The sequence below is a fragment of the Apis mellifera genome (assembly GCF_003254395.2).
Source record: "Apis mellifera strain DH4 linkage group LG10 unlocalized genomic scaffold, Amel_HAv3.1 GroupUN_53_associated_to_Group10, whole genome shotgun sequence".
Taxonomy (NCBI): Eukaryota; Metazoa; Arthropoda; class Insecta; order Hymenoptera; family Apidae; genus Apis; species Apis mellifera.
The window spans coordinates 3,933-24,432 of NW_020555815.1; the positions used below are offsets into that span (position 1 = coordinate 3,933).

The 20,500-nt window shown below is 25.6% G+C and overlaps 2 protein-coding genes across 3 annotated transcripts; one reads left to right on the forward strand and one right to left on the reverse strand.

Annotated features, from left to right (window-relative positions):
• Nucleotides 1–11,794: 11,794 nt before the first annotated feature.
• Nucleotides 11,795–17,606, forward strand: LOC413736 (serine/threonine-protein kinase SIK2). 2 transcript variants are annotated; one of them, XM_006572354.3, is made up of 10 exons: nucleotides 11,795–12,049; nucleotides 12,639–12,846; nucleotides 12,933–13,079; nucleotides 13,162–13,482; nucleotides 13,585–13,708; nucleotides 13,808–14,019; nucleotides 14,167–14,312; nucleotides 14,990–15,534; nucleotides 15,606–16,021; nucleotides 16,873–17,606. In XM_006572354.3, exons 2-10 carry the CDS (start codon nucleotides 12,721–12,723, stop codon nucleotides 17,005–17,007), a joined length of 2,172 nt encoding a protein of 723 aa, XP_006572417.1. In that variant the 5' UTR covers nucleotides 11,795–12,049; nucleotides 12,639–12,720; the 3' UTR covers nucleotides 17,008–17,606. The 2 variants fall into 2 exon arrangements, with proteins under 2 accessions (XP_006572417.1, XP_397175.1); XM_397175.6 differs by having other exon boundaries at nucleotides 11,796–12,049; nucleotides 16,888–17,606.
• A 1,684-nt stretch (nucleotides 17,607–19,290) lies between these two features.
• LOC724790 (39S ribosomal protein L41, mitochondrial) lies at nucleotides 19,291–20,221 on the reverse strand. Its single transcript, XM_001120690.4, has 2 exons — nucleotides 19,825–20,221; nucleotides 19,291–19,719 (listed from the first exon to the last, which is right to left on the reverse strand). Exons 1-2 carry the CDS (start codon nucleotides 19,982–19,984, stop codon nucleotides 19,376–19,378), a joined length of 504 nt encoding a protein of 167 aa, XP_001120690.1. The 5' UTR covers nucleotides 19,985–20,221; the 3' UTR covers nucleotides 19,291–19,375.
• Nucleotides 20,222–20,500: the final 279 nt, after the last annotated feature.

Consider the following 20,500-nt stretch of genomic DNA (forward strand, 5'->3'; position numbering starts at 1 on the left):
AATATCCTATATACAATATCCTTTTCTCTTTAAATTAATAATTAATTTTAAATAAGTATTAAAATAAAAATTTCAAAGTATATAAAAAAATTAAAAAGATATCTAAATTATTATAAATATTGTTACATAAAAAAAATTAAAAGTTTTTATCCCATTATATTTTTAATTTATAATATTTATTAATTAATAATGTTTAGTTTATTCGTGGCTATATTTTTTTTTTAGTTATTTTATATAACTATTTCTAAATATACAAATAAATATTTAATTTAAAAAATAACAAGGAATAATAAGGAAAAAATAATAAATTACATCAACAAAAATTTATTTTATTTGACATTATTTATTTCATGTTTAATTTTATCCATCATGATTTAACAATTTTTTAATTTATCCTTTATTATGTTTTTCTTACTAACTACTTAGATACTTCTCTCTAATCTAAAAGAAGAAAGAATAATAATTTAATCAGAATTACAGAAACCAATAAATAATGCTTACATTGCAATATTGTCCTGGTTTTCCTCTTAGTTTTGCAATCGCAAATTTATAAAGAGGATATATCGATTTAAGAAAACAATTCTGGAAAATATTCCACGTCACGTCGATAGAATAATTGCATACAACGTTTATTTTTTTTAACGAACCGCTTTTTTCCTTATTGACTTTCATCATTATTATAAATGAAGATACGATAAAAAATCTCATGTTTCAAAAAAAATTGAAAAATTTATAAAATAGAGGATCTCACTATAATTTCGATCATTATCGCAATTATTTCCATCATCTTCTGATTTTGCAATCTTTTATAATCTATTCAATATCGAAAGAAAAAAATAACACGAGAAATAAAATTATATTTATAAAATTATATTCTTTCATTAATCTATCATACGTTTCGACAAATCATTATTAAAATTGAGTCTAGCAACTTTTGAAAAATTAACTTCCAATTATTGTAATTTATGCACAACAATCGATCAATATATCGCGACAAAGATTCAAAGTTCTTGAACAAAGTTATTAAAGGGAGAACTTTTTTCGATAACTTTATAAACTACGCTTTACTTTATTAAATAACTGTAAATAATTTTTCATATTCTTTCTTATCTGATCTTAATTTTTATCTTTGAATTAAAAATAATTTTAAAACAATAATAGTAAAAATATTATTTAAATAATAATTTAATATAATTGCACAATATTTTAAGAACTAATAACATCAGTGATTTTTGAAAAATTGTAAATTATACATGTTCTATCCAAAAACGAAACAATTTTTTTCGCATTTTTATGTAAAAAAAATCAATAATCAGATTAACTTTCATCCCCTATCGCTCCATTGCAGTTATCCCAACTGTGGTTACAGATCATTTATTTCCAATACACCCAATATTCCAATACACCGAATTCACAGAGTAAAAGACTTCCTTTCAGATAATCGATAATATATGTAATCTAATTAACTTTTAATTTAACACTAGAATCATCAAATACTCGTCGAAATAATATTCCTATTTTTTCAATTATAAAATATATATAAATTTTTTTTAAAATTAACATTAAAATATAATAATTAGAATATGGATTTTTATATAAATATATTTTTTTATATTTATATATTTGTATTGCAATTTGGTATTTCTAATATTAATTATATAATTACATATAAATGTATCATGCTATCGAATTTCTAATACATGCTCCATTGTTACATTTATATATATATATGTGTGTGTGTGTATCTGTTACGTATTCAGAAGTCGACATGCCAACGTACAAACCAGACTATTCTTGATCACGAGAATCAACCTTCTGAAATTGTATATACGTATTATCTCGAATATATAAAGAATGAAGATGTACAGAATGAAACACATGAATGAAATTATTTTCAAATTTTGTGGAAAAAAAATTTGAATGAAAAATATTAATTTCAAATATTTTTCTATCATAGCACTAATTCTTGATATTATTAATTACTTACATAAAGGATTACTTCTCTATGCATTGTTCAATTTATTTTAATATTTTGAAATAAACAATTTTATTTCAACAAAAAATAATTAAAATTTTATTTAAAAGATGTATTTAAAATATTTAAATTTTAAGCGATTAAACGATGTTTTATTTCTTTCAGTAGAGAATATTGATTAGACCACAAGAGAACATAATAAAATGAAGTAATAAGATATTAAGATATAAGAATTTAAAATTTTTAAAATTCATAATACGTTGAGAGGATTAAAAAATGTTTAACGAATATAAAATTTAAAATCAATCATTTTAAAATATAAATTCAAATTTCACTTATTATTGAATTGTATATCCTCTTGGTATATACACTTTAATTCTTTAACTTGGAATAAACAAATTACAAATTATTACAAATTTCGTATTATCAATTGTAATTTCTAATTTTAAACACAGTAAAAATCTGAAAAGAATCTACAGAACCATTATTAGTTTTCTTTTTATTCAAAAAAGAAAACTAATAATTACCAGATTAAATTCTCTCTTTAATCAGACTTTAACGCTTTCAGGAATTTCTTTTATAGTATTTTAAAATTACATTTTGAAATAATTTAAGAAATAATCTATTTTTGAGATAATAAATTTATCACTTCACGAAACTAATTATTTATTATTTATTTACTAAATTGAAAATAATTAGTTTTTAAATATGCAGCATCAAATGTTTATATCTACTACTAGAATTATCGCTCAATATTTGCCCCGACTGTTATTTCAGAAAGAAATATTCCTCCCGAATAATCGATTCCTCAATTTATTATTTTTCTCTTTTTACATCCTATCACAATCATCTCTCTTACATTTAAAATATATTATTCATCAAATCAATAATCAACAATATATATTCAAATTATTTTTAAATCAATATCAAAATAAATTTCCTCCAAATCTTCTCCCAATACATGTGTATCATCAAACACACTCCATTTCCCATTATATCCACCCTATCACAATATCCAGAATTCAAGCTCAACATACACAACCTTTACATCTTCGACCTGGAGAAATATCAATCTCTCATCGTGCAACCACCCCACACGCCACAACCTCCACCCATCCGCCGAAGACAACGACCTTACTTTCCTCACCCTGGATATATTCTTTTCCATTTCTTTTTTTCATCACGCCACTACATTCCACGGATCCGGCATTATTTTTTTCTCTCCCGCAGGAATCTTCACTCTCGTCCACACCCTGCTATTTCAGCTTTGATTCGAGCGTTCTATTTGCAGATGACCGTCACCGAGAAACGAGCGTGGTGGCATTTCGTAAATCTCGCCTGTTTAAACCGTATCGGTCGGCTTTTCGAGGGCCGAGAGGTGACGGAGGCGGCGGTGGTGGCTGCGTCTTCTTACGTTGACGCGATAAAGCGCGGTTGAATGGGGGTTAGGGGGATCCGGAGGGGCCCTGGATTGACGTCATTCGATGACGTCAACCAGGACCGTGTCGAAACCGCCCAGGAACCATGTGCACACCCGAATATCCTGGCTACGTGACCTAGTGCAGCTGTTCACTCCGCAAAACCAAGTTTTGTAATACGCTTTTTCGACCATTTTTTTTCCAACGAATCGAGTGTAATTCGTGGAGACTAGATTGGGGGAGGAAGTGGAAATCTTGGTTCCTTGAGGGATGTCTTGAATAACGTGGATTAAGATTGAAGAGTGTTTTGAGTAACTATGTTTTTTTCTTCCTTGAAATTGTGATGGAGGTAATATTAAAAGTGCTCTGTACATATATTGTTCTTTTTTTGGAGATTATCTTTTGGTGTCGTGTAATTATTATATTATAAAATTTTTATAATATAGGATATAACTTGTATTTGTAATATTAGAGGGTTTTTTGTATATATTTGAGATTAAATTTAGATGTATAAATTAAATTATGTATAACATATATTGGATTCTGTATAATTTTGTTTTCTAAAGTTTACATGTAATATTAAAGTTTTTTACATATGTTAGATTTAGATCTATGAATTAAACTATAAATTAGATTGCAAGTAAAATAAATTTTCTAATATTAATAAAGTCTTTGTATGTAAAATTATAGATTTGGATTTATAGATTAATTTAGATTTAGATTTATAAATTAGATCAGTATTTTTCAAACTTGTTGAGTGTGCTATTCGTTTCAAAATTATTTAAGATTTAAGATGAAATTTTATTTATTTGAAATAATAATATATTGTGATATTTTTTGTAATTTATTATTATTTCAACTTAGCTATCTTTTAAATTCACATTTAATCTTCTACCTTTAGATCTGTCTTTAATCTTTCATCATAATCAAGATTTATCATTATTGTAATTACAGTCCTAGATCTTAGATTCATAAAAAACGTATCATCATTTCATAATTTTTCAATTCTATGATAATGTAAGAAAAGAAAAACATTTAATAATGAAGAAAAAAAGATATTAATCTCATAAATAAATATCACATTAATGTATTTGATTCGTATAAACATATTGCATGCGTTAATAATATTTAAACAAATAAAATAAAAAATAATAATTCATTATTAATGAGTTATTTATTTCCTATTTGTTTTATTACATCGTATTGTTTTGAAATCATAATCGATGATGATATGATGCGATCTTAACTTAACTTCACATTTATAAATGCAATCAAAAATTGCCTAAAATTTTCAACATGATTTGTAATCAAAGATCAGAAGTAAAAATCTTTGAAGATACTTCAAAAGTTTTTAAATTTCGAACTTCGAACTGAAGACGTCAGAAATTGCCTTGAATTTCATTATGCAACTTCGGCACAATTGTCAACATTTATATACCATGTATATATATGTGTGTGTGTGTGTGTGTGTATGTACGTATATGTGTACCAGATGAAGATAATGTCCAGACTTTGATAGATCAAACAAAAGCTCGTTATCGATAAAATTGTTCATCTTGTTTCATCTTCTTATTTCAATTTCAAAGCAAAAATATATTATCAAAATGAAATTTCAATAAATCTAACAATTTTTTATAATATTCGACAATTGTTTGCCATTCAAAACTGAATACAAAAACATTTTTAAGATGCTTAACAATGTCTTTATTAAATGAATGATATTTATAAAGTATAAAAATTATAAAATTTAAAAATTATTATATTTTTTTAGAAGATTTCCTGTCAACTTTTGTCACATATAGTTTCTAACAATAGATTTTCATAATCATAACCAGTAATAAAAAATATTTCTTAATTTTTTTAATGAAATTTTTTATAATAGATTTCAAATTATTCTAAAATATCACACATACAACTTTATTTTTATCGTCAAAAAAAAAAGTCTTATTTATCTTGGTTAAAGTAATTGCAAACTATAAGAAAAAACTAAAAAAGAAACATAGAAATCGTCAATTATTTCATCAGCACTATTGGACAATTGATCCCAACAAATCCGTAACGATTTCGAATTTATTATGACATAAATGGATAAAGTACAGTTTTGTAAGAAGAAATGGAAAGTGGAATCGTAATAGCTAACCAACAGAAGTAAAAAGCTGGAAAGTTAATTGGTTAAAGTTGAAGAGAAAGCGAAACATCTTATTATGAAACATTTGTTTACCGTAACTTGATCAAAGTAGTTTTAAGGATTAAATGTTAAAATCGTAGACAAAAAGAAAAATGGTAAATAATAATTTTTTTTTCAGTATTTCCATATTTTAAATTTTTAAAACATTTTAATTATACGTAAAATATAAAATTTTGAATTTTATAGGAATTTTTTTAAAATATACAAATTAAAGAGTTATTATTGATTCTATTTAGCCTCAAAAAATATTTTCCATTTCTGCAACATTTACGAATTTACATTTGACTAAAATGTTGTTCGTAGATCTCACACAAATTCTCGAAGATTAAACTCTCGTTTAATCTTCATATAAATCGATGATAACGCTATTTTATTCGATTATAGTGTTAAAACAAATTGATATTTCGATCAACACTTCGAGAATCCTTTTATCAAACAGCAACCTATTATTCGTTATCTATTATCCAAACAAAATTTGTCTCAACATTTATTTTTACACAAAACCAGATATCCGAGTTAACTCATTGAATAAAATTTTATTCTACAAGAATAAACCAAGAAAAAATTTCTTATTTTGTAATTATATATTTTTTTCATTGAAGAAGATTAAAAAAATAATCGTTCAATTTTTATTTTTTCTTTGTTCTCTCATATTTATGAGAACATTTGCAATGTCTGGATATGATGAGCTCTGTCATGATAATCCTCAATGTCTTCCAATTTTAAGATCTCATAAATTCACGTATAGATCCCTGTATCTCGATGTGGATAAAATAAACGAACTTGGAGAGAAAAGGCAAAACTATAGGACTACTTATTTTAAGAAATCATTTGTGAGCCGTAGGAAACACGCATATGATCCGCTATTTTAAACTCACGACGCGCAAAAGTCTGGAGGCACGCAGACTGACCCCAGGTCCGGGTTGTTTTTTCAATTAATCCATTGGCTGACTCCTTTTTTTTCTCATATTACTTTTACATAATTTTGTAGACTTTTTTTTAAATTGAAATATACTTCTAAAATATACTTCTGCCAAATTTATTATCTTTTCTGTACATTGTAAATTAATTCATTTAAAATTTTACTAAGATTCATTACTGAGATAATTTCTGCTATAAGATGGAAATCTTTAGAAAACATCTTTAAAATTTTTTTAGGATATTTTTCAAGATTTATAAAATATATGTTCTTTTGCTATCTGAATATAAATCAATTAAATGCTTTATTTAAATGCTTATGATTAATATTTTATGTAAAAACATATATATAAAAAGAGTTTTTCTATTTAAAAATCAATGGATTGTAGATATTTTATAATTATAAGAAAAGACAGAAATACAAAAAGCCAAGATTTTGACACATAATAGTAACTTCTAACGGTTATTAAAATTTAAATAAAATAAAGATTAGAATTTCTCAGTGATCATTATTATTCAATAATTTTCTTGCTTAATGGATTTTTCTTGTTTCTGTCACAACAAGAAGTTTTTACATCCATATATTTTAATAGAATTTATTCTTTAATTTTCAAAGAGTCAAAAAATTCTAATAGTTTCAGAATAATTATGAAAGAATATTTATAAATTTACATAAATCTATTTATAATCTAGAATTTCTACATGGGGAATAAGTTGATTAACTGATTAAAATTGTCAACAAAGAGAATAAATAAATTTTAAAAATCAATGAGGCCAAAGAATTTTCTTACCTTAAATTTATTCTTAACGCTACATTATTTCGCGCGAGCGTCAGTTTAAGACCAATCTTCGTAATCCTATTATTCTGATCCTATTACTAGATTTTCTAATAATGCTAACAGCTTATGCGGTAGTTTTACGTTTTTTATAGTTCAGTATGTTACTATTCTTTCGATTATCATTAGCATATAAAAGTAGACGCTCATTTTCATTTCAGATATTCATGACTACTTTAAATAATATTTCTATTATTATATTTATATTATATTATTATATTTCTATTATTTCTTGATAAATATTAAATTAATAAATTATCACATCTATTTCACACATAACAATTCTCAATTTATATTACATTAATTTTGTCGTTAATTCATATAGATTTAATACGAATTTAATAAATTGTTAACATGTATTTTTGCTTGTAAAAAATCGATCAAATTTTTAATTTATACTGTATTCGAAATTAGATATCGATTACAATACTAAAAGAAATGAATAATGAATCATAATTTTAGCGTGATGAACGAAACATATAATAATTATCGTTTCAAAAAATTATCTATCAAAAGAAACCTTGATAACTTTGAATTATATTGCGAAATATGATGTTGACGATGTAATCTGTTAAAATTAAAAAAAAAAAGAAAAGAAAAGAAAAATAATAATAGAAATATAATAGAAAAAAAAGAAGAAATATTTAAGATAAAGAAATTAGACGGAGGAATTAGATTTTTTCAAAGAAAGAAATCTCAGACAGAAAAAGAAAAGATATAATAAAAGTACAAAATGCTAATAAATGTATAAAATATCTCTAATAAAAAAAAAAATTAGGTGAAAACAGACAGTTTTAAGAATCAAAAGAAAATACAAAAAAAATAACAAACATGCAGGAAACAGGACATGCAAAAAAAAAAAAATAAAAAAGAAATAAAAAATACCCCAAAAGAAAGAAAACAAACATAAGCAGAGATATATTTCAGGAAAAATATGACAGTAACATTTAAAAAAGATAGAAAATATGAAAAGAAAGAAAAGAACAAGAGATATACTTATAGAAAGAAGATAAGAAAAGGGAAAACAAGGGAAAACACCTCAGGAACAAAGAAAAAAATGTGACAGAAATATCTAAAGAAGAAGAATAAAAATTGAGAAAAACGGAAAAGGCCACGAGACGTACGTGTGCGCATAAGAAAGATTAGAAACAACGGAAGCTTCCACGAGTTCATGCGATGCGAAAATTCAACCACGTTGTTACAACTTCCTTCCGTGATCGTCATAACCATTTGACGAGTGCATCATGGCACAGTATTCAACTGTTTTAATTATGACGCACTTCGAGCATATTACACCAGCCTGTCCGTGGCATGATGCCGAAAATACGTCGATGAAAGACGCGCGATGACGCTCGAAAGCCAGGTCGGCCTGAACCGGGATTACGTCTCGTCTAACCCGAATAATCGCGCGGATGTTTGTGTTGCGTTCGATCTTGAATCGATTTACGACGATTTGATCGTTAATTGCAAACATAAGATTGCAATTCGTGGAAAAAAGAAAAGGGAGAAAAGAAAAAGAGTTATGTCGCATATTTTTCCAAATATTATCAATATGTAGATTCATATCAATGCAGTCGTGCACGAATAAATTCAATTTCTATGAAAAAGCAACATCGAACAATATGGATGCGATTTTTTCACCCTTATTTTTTTTTTATTTTGAATTTTTGTTTCATTTTATATTATATCTATGAATTAAACATTTCAGAAAATAAATGTATTCACTACATTAAACTACATGATTGATTGACATATATATATTTAATGTATTTTCTGTTATATCATATTCTTTTTTTTCCATTTTTTAATATATATAATATATAATATTATTATTATAGAGTAGACTATATATAATAAGAAATTATATATTTATTTATAATTAAATGAAATTATTCGCAATTATTTTTCGTGAAAAATTATTAATTCTTTAAATTGTTTTCAATTTTTTAAATAAGAACGTAATAAAATTATTAATCGTGTAATAATTAAATTATAGAGTAATTATTAAATTATACATAATTAAGTATATTATATTAGCAAAAAAAAAAATTATTTAAATAATAATTATCATTAAACATCCAATAAATTACTCATATAAATTAAAAATTGTTTAATTTCCTCATTTATTTGTAAATGAGAAAATTAAATTAAATAAATCCCAATTAAAACAAACTATCAACGCTTCAGATTTTTCTTCTGGGCTAATACGTCTTGAGATTCTGAAACGGAATGGAATTTATTCGGATTTATTTTTATCCGCAGAAAGAAATAGATAATATCGGTATCCTTGGGCAAAACGATTACTTGACTAAAAAAAAAAAAAAAAAAAAAAATTGATTTGAACAAAGATTCTATTACATAAAAACATATACATTAGTGACATCGTAAATGGTTGCTCGTCATTTCCGCCCTATTAACTATCATTATCTATCGTTATCCATCATTTAACTAAGATTTTTGCCCCATTGCAATCGTAGGCGTAACCGGTTGATATTATGCACAGAGTCGATGAGTTTAAATTATTACAAACGTAAATGTAGCATGTTTTGACATAAACAAACGTTACCGCACATATAATTTTATAGGCATAATGTTATTACATCCCTATGCGTGAAGTCTCTTGTGTAACCTTTACCTAACACGCGATAAATACGTTATATCGTCATTCATGAATATTTCATTTTACAGCATGGCACTACCGATTACTATATATATATATATATATGTGGAATATATACGTGGAAAAGAATTGTAATATTATATAGAAGTTGGCGGATTGCTAAAAAAAATCGATAAACTTTTGAAAAAAAAAATACAAATCATATGCATCCTGATAAGCAAATGATATAATAATGATATAATATAATATGTAATTATTCACGGCTGTATTAATTTCGTATAAATTTCTCTTTATGTGTTAGTAATGTAAAGAAATATATGAATATTGAAATTCTTAATGAAATTAAAGATTTAATAAATAGATTAATTATAGAAATAACAATATATAATAGTACTTATTTTCGTTATTTTATCTTAGCAAAATTTTTTATAATTACAATTTTATGCGTGTATTTTTTATAATCAAGAAACTTGAAAAAATTGATAAAAACTTAATCTATGAATTTCAAATTAATAAACATATGCTTATGATAATTTGTGTTAATTCCTATTCAAGGCTAAAGTAGTTTACTATTTCATTTTGTGGTATGTATAAATTTACTATTAATGAATATTTTTGCAAATAAAAAATTATCCATTTGTAAATATATGAACACATAAAAAGTGTTTTTTCCTCTTATACGTAAAAATTGTATTATACGCATAAAGATTTTGGAATAATCAAAATAAGGATTTTATACAAGAAAAATATTAAATAATAAAAATAAAATAATATCTAATCGATAATATCTAATGACAAAATTCTTATTAGTTTTTGATGTTTCAACTATTTTAATAACGAATAGTAAAATAATAATCGTACGAAGTCCTTTAACCTACCACAATAAATGAAATATTGACGATTTAAGCACAATTAGTTTTTCGTTTCAAAATAATTTCTGTTCTTCGTATCACGTAAAAAATATTTAATCTTAATGTAGATCATAAAATATGTAACATGTGGATTATTAAAAAATATTTACGATAGAAAACTTAACTTTGACGTCAATCCTTTAAAAAAATTACCAGTATTTACCGGATTAATTATCTGCAATTGTCGATGACGAATGATCGTAAAATCACTGACGACTGTCAGAAAAGAAATTATCCATATAGATAACGTAAACTAAAAGTAATGTTTATATATATATTTTTATATAATTATCTATCAAACCATAAAATATTTTTAATTCAAATACAACTATAATAGAACTATTATATTATAATCGACGAGTTTGAATATCGTGCATAAAATATCTTTGAAGTATACAAAAAATCATGTATTAATAACAATATATCACTTATATTAAAATAATTAAATATTTGTATACATATTCCACTTTCTCTTTATCGTGAACTACATGAATCTCATTGAAATGACGGATCGAATTGTATTGGCAGCATGCACGTAATTAACCGATCAGTGTATAATAATTATCAACGAAAGAAATCATTTTTAGCAAAGATAAAAAAGAAGTTTGTCCACCACGTGGTAGCATATGAGCTATTTGCCTTGCAATTACACCCAGGAACAATTAACGATGAGCCGATAGTAGCACGTAGGTACGTTGACGTCAATTGTCGAAGATAACGTGTATGCGCGCGTGCACGCGTTCCATGACAGTAGTAGTGTAGGAATCTGGTGGGGAAAAACGACGCGAGGGTGGTGTTGGTAGTAATGGTAGTGTTCGCTAAGAATGGTGGAAGTAGACAAGGGGATAAGGAGGGTGATGAGGGAAGAGAGAGAGAAAGAGTGAGAGAGAGACGAGGCCGGCGACTCTAGCATAGCAGGGGGGTAGCAACATGGCCGTCGGTCAGTCGGTATCGAACCGTCGCATTACGCGAAGCTCCTACGACTCTTGTCTTAGGACCGCCGCCACTTTAAAACGAGATTCGGAATCTCGTGAACGTAAAGGACGATTTTTTACCGATGGCATCAGCTCTCCGACCTTGCGTACCCATTGAGGTCGGTAGCGCCAAAGCGATTTTTTTGCTTCAAAAACGGTTCTACCGGTTCGGAACGTGTCATATCCGGTAATTCGGGCAAGGATCGAATGTAAGTATAGTGAGCATTTGTCATTTAATGTTAGTTGTATTTCTATCGTATTCGAGGAAAAGCGACATATTACTCGGGATAATTTATAAATATCAATATTCTTCTTTTGGCCTTTTTTTCTATTTCTATTTTTATTTTTTTTTCTTTTATCTTATCGAGGACTATCGACAAGTATCGATCCTGGACCCGTCGATAGGCAAGAGGTCGTTGTCGATCCATGACGTCAGTGAGAATAGCTATTGTACTTGTTGCAGGAAGCTTTTACATTTTTATAAAGAAGGTTCTTTTGCAAAGCCTTCCTCAGCTTTTAGTATTTTTGTTTGAAATAACGATGTCTGATATAGTACGCATATAATTGCAACGATCCTCATTAAAAATGTTTTTTTCGATCAAGAATTGTAATAAAACTTCTAAATTCAAAAAACTTTCAATTTGTATACATATATAATGGAATTTTATTATCTATTATTAGATAGAAGCAATGAAAGATTAATATATTCACAGATTAATATATTATTCAAGAAAATAAAGACTATTTTAAAATATTATCTTGTGATAAATATTGAAGTAATTTTTTTTTTATTTTCAGTAATTTAATTTATTTGTACAATACAATAAAAAAAATATAATCGTTTCAAGTTATTTGTTAATAAACACAGTTTTTAATTAAAATGGATTCTGGAGTGGGACAAGGAAAAAAACAAATTCGTGTAGGATTTTATGATATTGAAGGTACCATTGGCAAAGGAAACTTTGCAGTGGTAAAATTAGCTAGACATCGTATTACTAAGACAGAGGTAGATATGATTTGCTACATTTGCTTATTATATATATTTTCTATGTTATTTTTTTTTTCTTAAAAGAAATTCATATTTTTTTTTAGGTGGCTATTAAAATAATTGATAAAACACAATTAGATCCTACTAATCTTGAAAAAGTTTATAGAGAGGTAGAAATAATGAAGCAATTAGAACATCCACATATTGTCAAATTATATCAAGTAATGGAAACAAAAAATATGATATATATGGTATATTTCAATAATTTTTTGATTTTTTTTTATTTAAATTTTAAAAAATTTTAAAAATCAATATAATTTTATTATCTGTTAGGTGTGTGAATATGCAAGTAAGGGTGAAATATTTGACTATATTGCACGATATGGAAGAATGGGAGAACCCAGAGCTCGTGCAACATTTGCTCAAATACTTTCTGCGGTTGAATACTGCCATGCAACGGGTGTAGCACATCGTGATCTCAAAGCTGAAAATTTACTCTTAGATGCTCAGATGAATGTTAAGATTGCTGATTTTGGTTTTAGTAATAGATTTTCACCTGGAGAAAGATTAAGTACATGGTGTGGAAGCCCTCCTTATGCAGCACCAGAAGTTTTTCGAGGGAAACATTATGCTGGTCCTGAAATTGATGTATGGGTAAGGATTTATATTTATAATAAAATATATAATTATATTTATACAATATATAACATATAATGTAAATAATTTATTATATTATTGTTTTATTATTTATTATAGAGTTTAGGTGTCGTATTATATGTATTAGTATGTGGAGCACTGCCCTTTGATGGATCTACCCTTCAATCTTTAAGAGATCGTGTTTTAAGTGGAAGATTTAGAATTCCATATTTCATGAGTACAGGTATTACATTTAAAATATATATTTACATTAATTTAAAATTTTATTTAAAAAAATTTATTGTAGTATTTAATATAATAAATTTTTATTTTTTATCTATAGATTGTGAAAGTTTAATTCGAAAAATGTTGGTTTTGGAACCTACAAAACGATATACTATTCCACAAATAAAGAGACATCGTTGGATGGCTGGATCAGCAGATACTATTTGTTCAATGATTATAACAAGGTCATCATCATCTATTCAAGAACCAAATGAACAAATACTTCGACTTATGCATAGTTTAGGCATAGATATCACGCGAACTAGAGAGGTATATTTTTTATTTATAAACTATATTATGTACTATATATATATACTTATAGTAATATTTTATTTATAGTAATATTATATTATTAGTAATATGTCTTAAATATAAATTGTGTTTATTAAAACAATTCTTTCTTCATATTTCTTCTAGTCATTAAGGAATAGTAGTTATGATCATCATGCTGCTATTTATTTTTTATTATTGGAAAGATTAAAACAACATCGTGTCAGCAGCACTACAAATAATGCTTGTTGGCCAAGTGTTGCAAGAACAAAAGAAGACAAATTCAAGTCAAGGTATATTTATTTAAACTATAATAATACAATTATTTGTATTATTTATTTATTATTAATATTAGTTTAAATTTCATTTTTATTTATAAAATTTTTATCAAAATGACGGTTTACTTGTCTTCCAATCCTGCCCGTCAAAAGAATTTGTAAAAAATTAAATGTTAATTATACAATTTTTATTTACAGCGATAGCTTAGTGGGACGTTGATCTTTATTGACGGTGACGCATGTATTGAAGATTTTCAGGACAGGTTGGATTGGAAGTGCTTTGCTGTCACTTTATTTTTGGTAATTCTTTCATTTTATTTCATTGCTTTTCTCTTATTTTGAGTTATTCCAATATTAAATATTTACTTTGTTTTTATATTGCCATATGTTGTATAGTTTCTATTATATTATATTATATTATATTATATATTAAATTATATTATATTATATTATATTATATTATATTATATTATATTACATTACATTATATTATATTATATTATATTATATTATATTATATTATATTATATTTCGTGGCTTTTTACATATTTTTATATATATTTTAATAAAAACGATGCAGCAAAAATAGGAAGGACAAGATTTCATTCGTAATTGATATTTATTCATCACAGTCATTTTTATCAAATAATTAGAATATTTTGGATAAATTTGCTTTACATGTTTATTTCTAGAACAAGGGAAGATGCAACTCGAGGAGGAAAAAGATTTAGTTCAACTAGTTCTTCAACTGATGAAGGATGCTGTAGTGCAGAAGGTGATTTAGAGGAAGGTCCAAGTGGTGATGAATTGAGAGAAGCTCAAATTAAACTCGAGGAACATAGATTAGGCCTAGATCAAGATATTAGTCAACGAATTGACAGTCAAATAGTTAATCGAAGATTGAGTGATTATCAACAGCATTTTGATACCCCTCTTATGGATTCTATTGATCCTCCTAGTCGAACAACATTGTTTATTGCGGGTGGTAGTGGTAGTTCGTCATCCGAGCTTTTTGAATCTAGTTTTGATTCTGGTTGCCCACCAGATTACTCAGGAGCAAATTCATTTACGAGTAGCTTGCCTTCCTGCACGCCTCCACCACCTATGAGTCCATCGCCAATTACTGGTAGAATATCAAGAGTTTCTCAAGGTCGTAGAGCTTCAGATGGTGGACCCAGATTATTGTTTTTTCAACAAGGTGGAGGAGACAGACCGACCAAGCAGCGAAGTATTCAAGGTATTAAAACATAAACATTGTTTCAATCATATAAATTTTTTGTCATAAACTTATTTATATTATTTTTATAGATTCTGGCAAAGCTAGAGGTCATTTAGATCTTGTTCATTTAAGACCACCATCTACACCACCAGAAAATCAAGCACAATTTAAAATTCGTGGTGATTCCAGTACACAGTTACAATTGCTAGTGCAACAACGTATGTTGCAACAAAAACGAAACTTATATCATAGACATAGAGGTGGAGGAAGTCCAACTCCAATACCGGTATCAACGAGTACTACTAGACGCACTGATCACGTACCAAGACAAGACAGTTATAAACTAGCTCAAAGAACACAGATTTTACCACCTTTATCTCAGGGACATGTTGATAGAGACTTTGATAGAGAAAGAAAACGAGATGAAGAAAGATGGAAAAGTTTGCCATCTCGACTTGCAGCAGATTGTCAATTAGCAGAAAGGACACTGCTGTGGAGCCAACAGGTAATTCTATAAATAGAAATTTAAAAATCGTTTGGATTAAATATAAAAAAAAGAAAAGAATAAAATAACTTGTTGGTATCTGTCCAACGATTATGACGTCATTGTTCTTTTGGAGCAAATTTAAATCATGCCAAAATTGCGTATCTATATTCGAACTTAAAATAGAATATTATGTTACTTGTTCCTTTCATAATGTTAATATTGTTGTGAACGTGTATCATGTTCACAATGATGAATTTATGTAAATACCATTAGTATTGTTTATAATAGCGATTAGACGTTATTTGTGATACAAAAGCACAATTATTTGTGTTAGATGCAAATAAAAAATTATTTTTCTTTAATTTGGCGATTTATTGTTCACTCTAATTTGCCTTAATTCATGCATGTACCAATCCAATTAAAGTCAATGTACAGTTAACAAATTTTTTTTTTTTTTTTTTTAAGAAACGATTAACGGGTATTTATATAAATTATTATATTTTTATTTTTAACATATACATATATATATATGAAAACTAAAATTTTGTTTTGTTAACTGTACAATATGATTTTAAATAGTTATTTATTTGCCTGTTAAATACATAAACAACAACGCGACATTTGCACCAATACATAATTCAACAATCACAAAGAACTATCATATTAGCACAATTATTATGATTGAATTCCTAAACAATACAATATTAAATATTTAAACATTAAGCTTGGAAAATGCATATTATTTGTAGCATATTATTTGTATTTCCCTTATTTGGCTTTCTAGATATTATTTTTTAATATTTTTAATAATCCTGTTTTTTAAAAAATATTAAATTTTGAATATACATACAAATGTAAATAATTTAAAGAAGAAAATATATCAGGTGGGTCTCAGTGGAGGAGCATCATATTTGCCACCTGGCAGTGTAGGTGGTTTCTTATGGCCCACTGGAAGCAACCCTCATTCAACCATCTTCGAAAACGTTGGAGATCCAATGGAATAAACATCTATCTTGTTGTATTTTTAATGTTGGAGATTTTGAGTCTGAAAGACTAGATTAGATATACAAAATACAATAAGCAGTATTGCCTTCCTAGACTTTCCATATCAGTATTTTTTTTTTATGATTATGCATTCTATTGTATCTATTTTTTACGTATTCAAACTGTTGTATAAATTTCATTATAGAACTGTTTCCTCCATAATATTCTAGCTTTCATACGCAAAATCTTTAATTAAATGGAAGGTACATGATACTAAATGTCAAAGATTTGCTTTTATTCAAATTCGGTTTTCCCATGTGCTTTGAGCATCATATTTTATCATATATTTATATATTCATATATTTCATTCATAAAATAATGACATATTTCGTGCATATATAACGAATATTGTTAAAAATCTTTGTCATATAGTAGCATGTGCGCCTGCCTTATTAATTGGCTGATTTTCTCAGTCAAATATCCAATTATATCATAGACTGATAATTAACAAGAGAAAACACCAACCAAGTTTATATTCATGAGCAAGTGGCATATGTCTTGTTTTATAATGGCTATATTTAATTGAAAACACAATATGTATGCATATTTTAATGATAATTAATGAAAAATACTTTTGATATGTTTCTTGAATACATTTCAGTAAATTATCATATAATGATAACAATGTATTATTTATATGTATATATTTATATGTATATTTATATTATTATTTTTTATGATATTATAAAGGAATCAATCAGAATCAGAAGATAATATATAAAAATCGATCGGAATTTATGAATTTTGTAACTTGCATTTGAATATTTGATAAATAATTAATTAAGATACATAATCCAAGCAAAATTTAGAAAATGAAAGAAGAATCAATGCTCAATAAAAAAAATATAATAAAATGTGTGTAAAATAAAAATATAATATATTTCATTTTATAAAAATGTACGAAATAAAATTAATTTAAATTTAAATGCAAGAACTATGCCACTTATGCTTTTCTATGCTATTTATTGAAGAGTGGAGTTAATAAAATGAAGAAACCAAGTTAAAATTTTTTGTTATACATTTTTATTAATATCTATTCTAATAATATTGTACAAAATTAGATGTTTCATCATTCCACTCTTCATTATGATTGTTATAGAAAATTAAGAAATAATAAAACAATAAATAGTGATAAATAGTAGCTGCTGTTTAAAATAAAGAAAAAAGTGCTGCATTCTGTAAAAATGTTTAAATAAAATTATTGTATACATAATATTTAAAATAATTATATGATTGTTTATATTTTGAATTATATGTTTTGTATATTTTATTATTTTCTATATGAAAATACAAATTGCATCAAGTTATTAATATTATATTTTGCATAAATGTAAGTACAAACATTTTATTCGAAACAAAATAGTTCTGCTGAATGAACTTTTTATACAATTATTATTAAATGGAAAGAAATGAAATTAATATTAACTTAAATATGTTTATATGTAAATTTTGACGAATACAGCACTTTTTAAAAGCAAATATGTATTAGATTTTAGTAGTCAGTAGGAAGCAATACCGGCCGCGCACAACTGACAACGACTTTAATATTCAAATTTTCCGCCATTTTTTACCCAACAAAAACAATCAAACTTCGCTCAAAAAATCTTTTGATAAGTAAAAAAAATAGCTGTTAAGTTAGCATAATCATGCGAGATCTTATTCTGGATATTATTCTCGAGAAGACATTTCGAAAACTGTTTTAGAGAAATTCAAAGGGAATTGAAAAATCAATTTTGGTATTGTTACATATTTTCATCCATGTCTTTTTTAGAATGATAAAAATTCAAAAATGCATAAAATGTATATCATTTATAAATATTAATTTATCATTAAATAAGTTTATTTTACTAAAATATCATTGAATTTTGCAAGATTATCTTTACTAGCAGTAAAAATATTTGCAAAAGTGACACAATATGAAATTATTATTTGGCGATATATTGTCCAATTAATATATATAAGTACTTTGTAAAATAATTATTTACCATCAATTAGTGTGATATTGAAAAAATATAGCAAAATAATCTAATTATGCAAAATCAATGAAATATATGCAATACACTCCATTTATAATTGAAACAGACTGTTTTTGTATTTGCAATGAATTAAATATTTTGTACTTAATATATGATTTTTTAAAGATCATATATGATGGTAAATAATTAATGTTTATAAATTACAAAATTGTCAAGAAATGTATACATTGTGCGTATCAGCATATTGAATAAAACATTAAAGTATAATAAATTGAATCTATTTTATTTGAAGATAATTATTCAATTACAGTGAAAATTTAATAGATATTACAATTAATAAAAATATTTTATATTATTTAATTTCTGTTTTATCCATTAAAAAAATATCTGTACCAGTCATTTCAGCACGTTTCCTAGCTTCTTCAGGTGTCATTTTTTCATTTTCGCTAGGATTTAATGATTCACCATTTGGATCTAATTTACCTTCAATAAAGTCTTTTTTTATTTTATCAGCATACACTATATTAAATAAATCTTTAGCTGTAAATTCACGCTTATTAAAATCTGTAACTCTATAAGAAACATATGGTTTTAAATGAAAATCTTTTAAAGAAGGAACAACAAGTTCTGGTATCATTTCTGGTATATTAATCCATTTATTTTTCATCCACATCCCTGTCGACCTTACACCTCTTTCTGAAAATATTTATTAATTATTATAAGATATAATTATCTATTATGATTATTAAAAATATGTAAGAGAAATATTATGAAATATATTGTAAATAAAGATGTACGTACTGTCAATAGGAATATCGTAGTGTGGATTTTTAGCTCGTTCTTCCTTAAACATACGACTACCTCTTTTATTGTATAATTGAATCATACGAAAATTTCGTTTACCATAACACGTTGATGATATTGAAATTTGCCGAGTTATAACAGTAAATGTAGATGCCATTTTATAATAAAAAATATTATTTGAATTATATACAAAATTCTTATAAGAATTTGAAAGATGAATTTATATTTCTATTATATTATATCAATAAAATTATTTTAAGAGGTTATATTTCGTATTGATTATTTGATATTTATATATTTCTTATTCAATTAAAATTATTTATGTTTCACAATAATATTGTAAAAAGCAAGTTAATTTATTTATAAATATTGAAAAAAGAATAAGAAAAAGAAATTAAAAATATCATACACTTTTTTATAAATATTGTTTGTTATAAAATATATATAATCAATTATATTATTTTAAAAATAGTTTTATTTAAATTTAATGAAAAAAGAATTTATAAACTTAATTATTTTTATTATTATTATTTTAAATTTATTATTTTTTAAATCCACATCGCATGTAACTAGTTATATATAGTATAAAAATTATTAACATTAAACCACAAATTATTTTATATTTTATTCAATCTATAATTTATGTAAAATTGTTATGTAATAATTTTATGTA

Excerpts from the sequence above, each read along its gene's own strand:
- LOC413736 (XM_006572354.3), top strand. The coding sequence starts at position 12,721 with ATGGATTCTGGAGTGGGACAAGGAAAAAAACAAATTCGTGTAGGATTT. Across the intron at positions 12,847-12,932 it reads ATCGTATTACTAAGACAGAG|GTGGCTATTAAAATAATTGA; the intron begins GTAGATATGATT and ends ATTTTTTTTTAG. Across the intron at positions 13,080-13,161 it reads CAAAAAATATGATATATATG|GTGTGTGAATATGCAAGTAA; the intron begins GTATATTTCAAT and ends ATTATCTGTTAG.
- LOC724790 (XM_001120690.4), bottom strand. The coding sequence starts at position 19,984 with ATGGCATCTACATTTACTGTTATAACTCGGCAAATTTCAATATCATCA. Across the intron at positions 19,720-19,824 it reads CTACGATATTCCTATTGACA|AAAGAGGTGTAAGGTCGACA; the intron begins GTACGTACATCT and ends AAATATTTTCAG.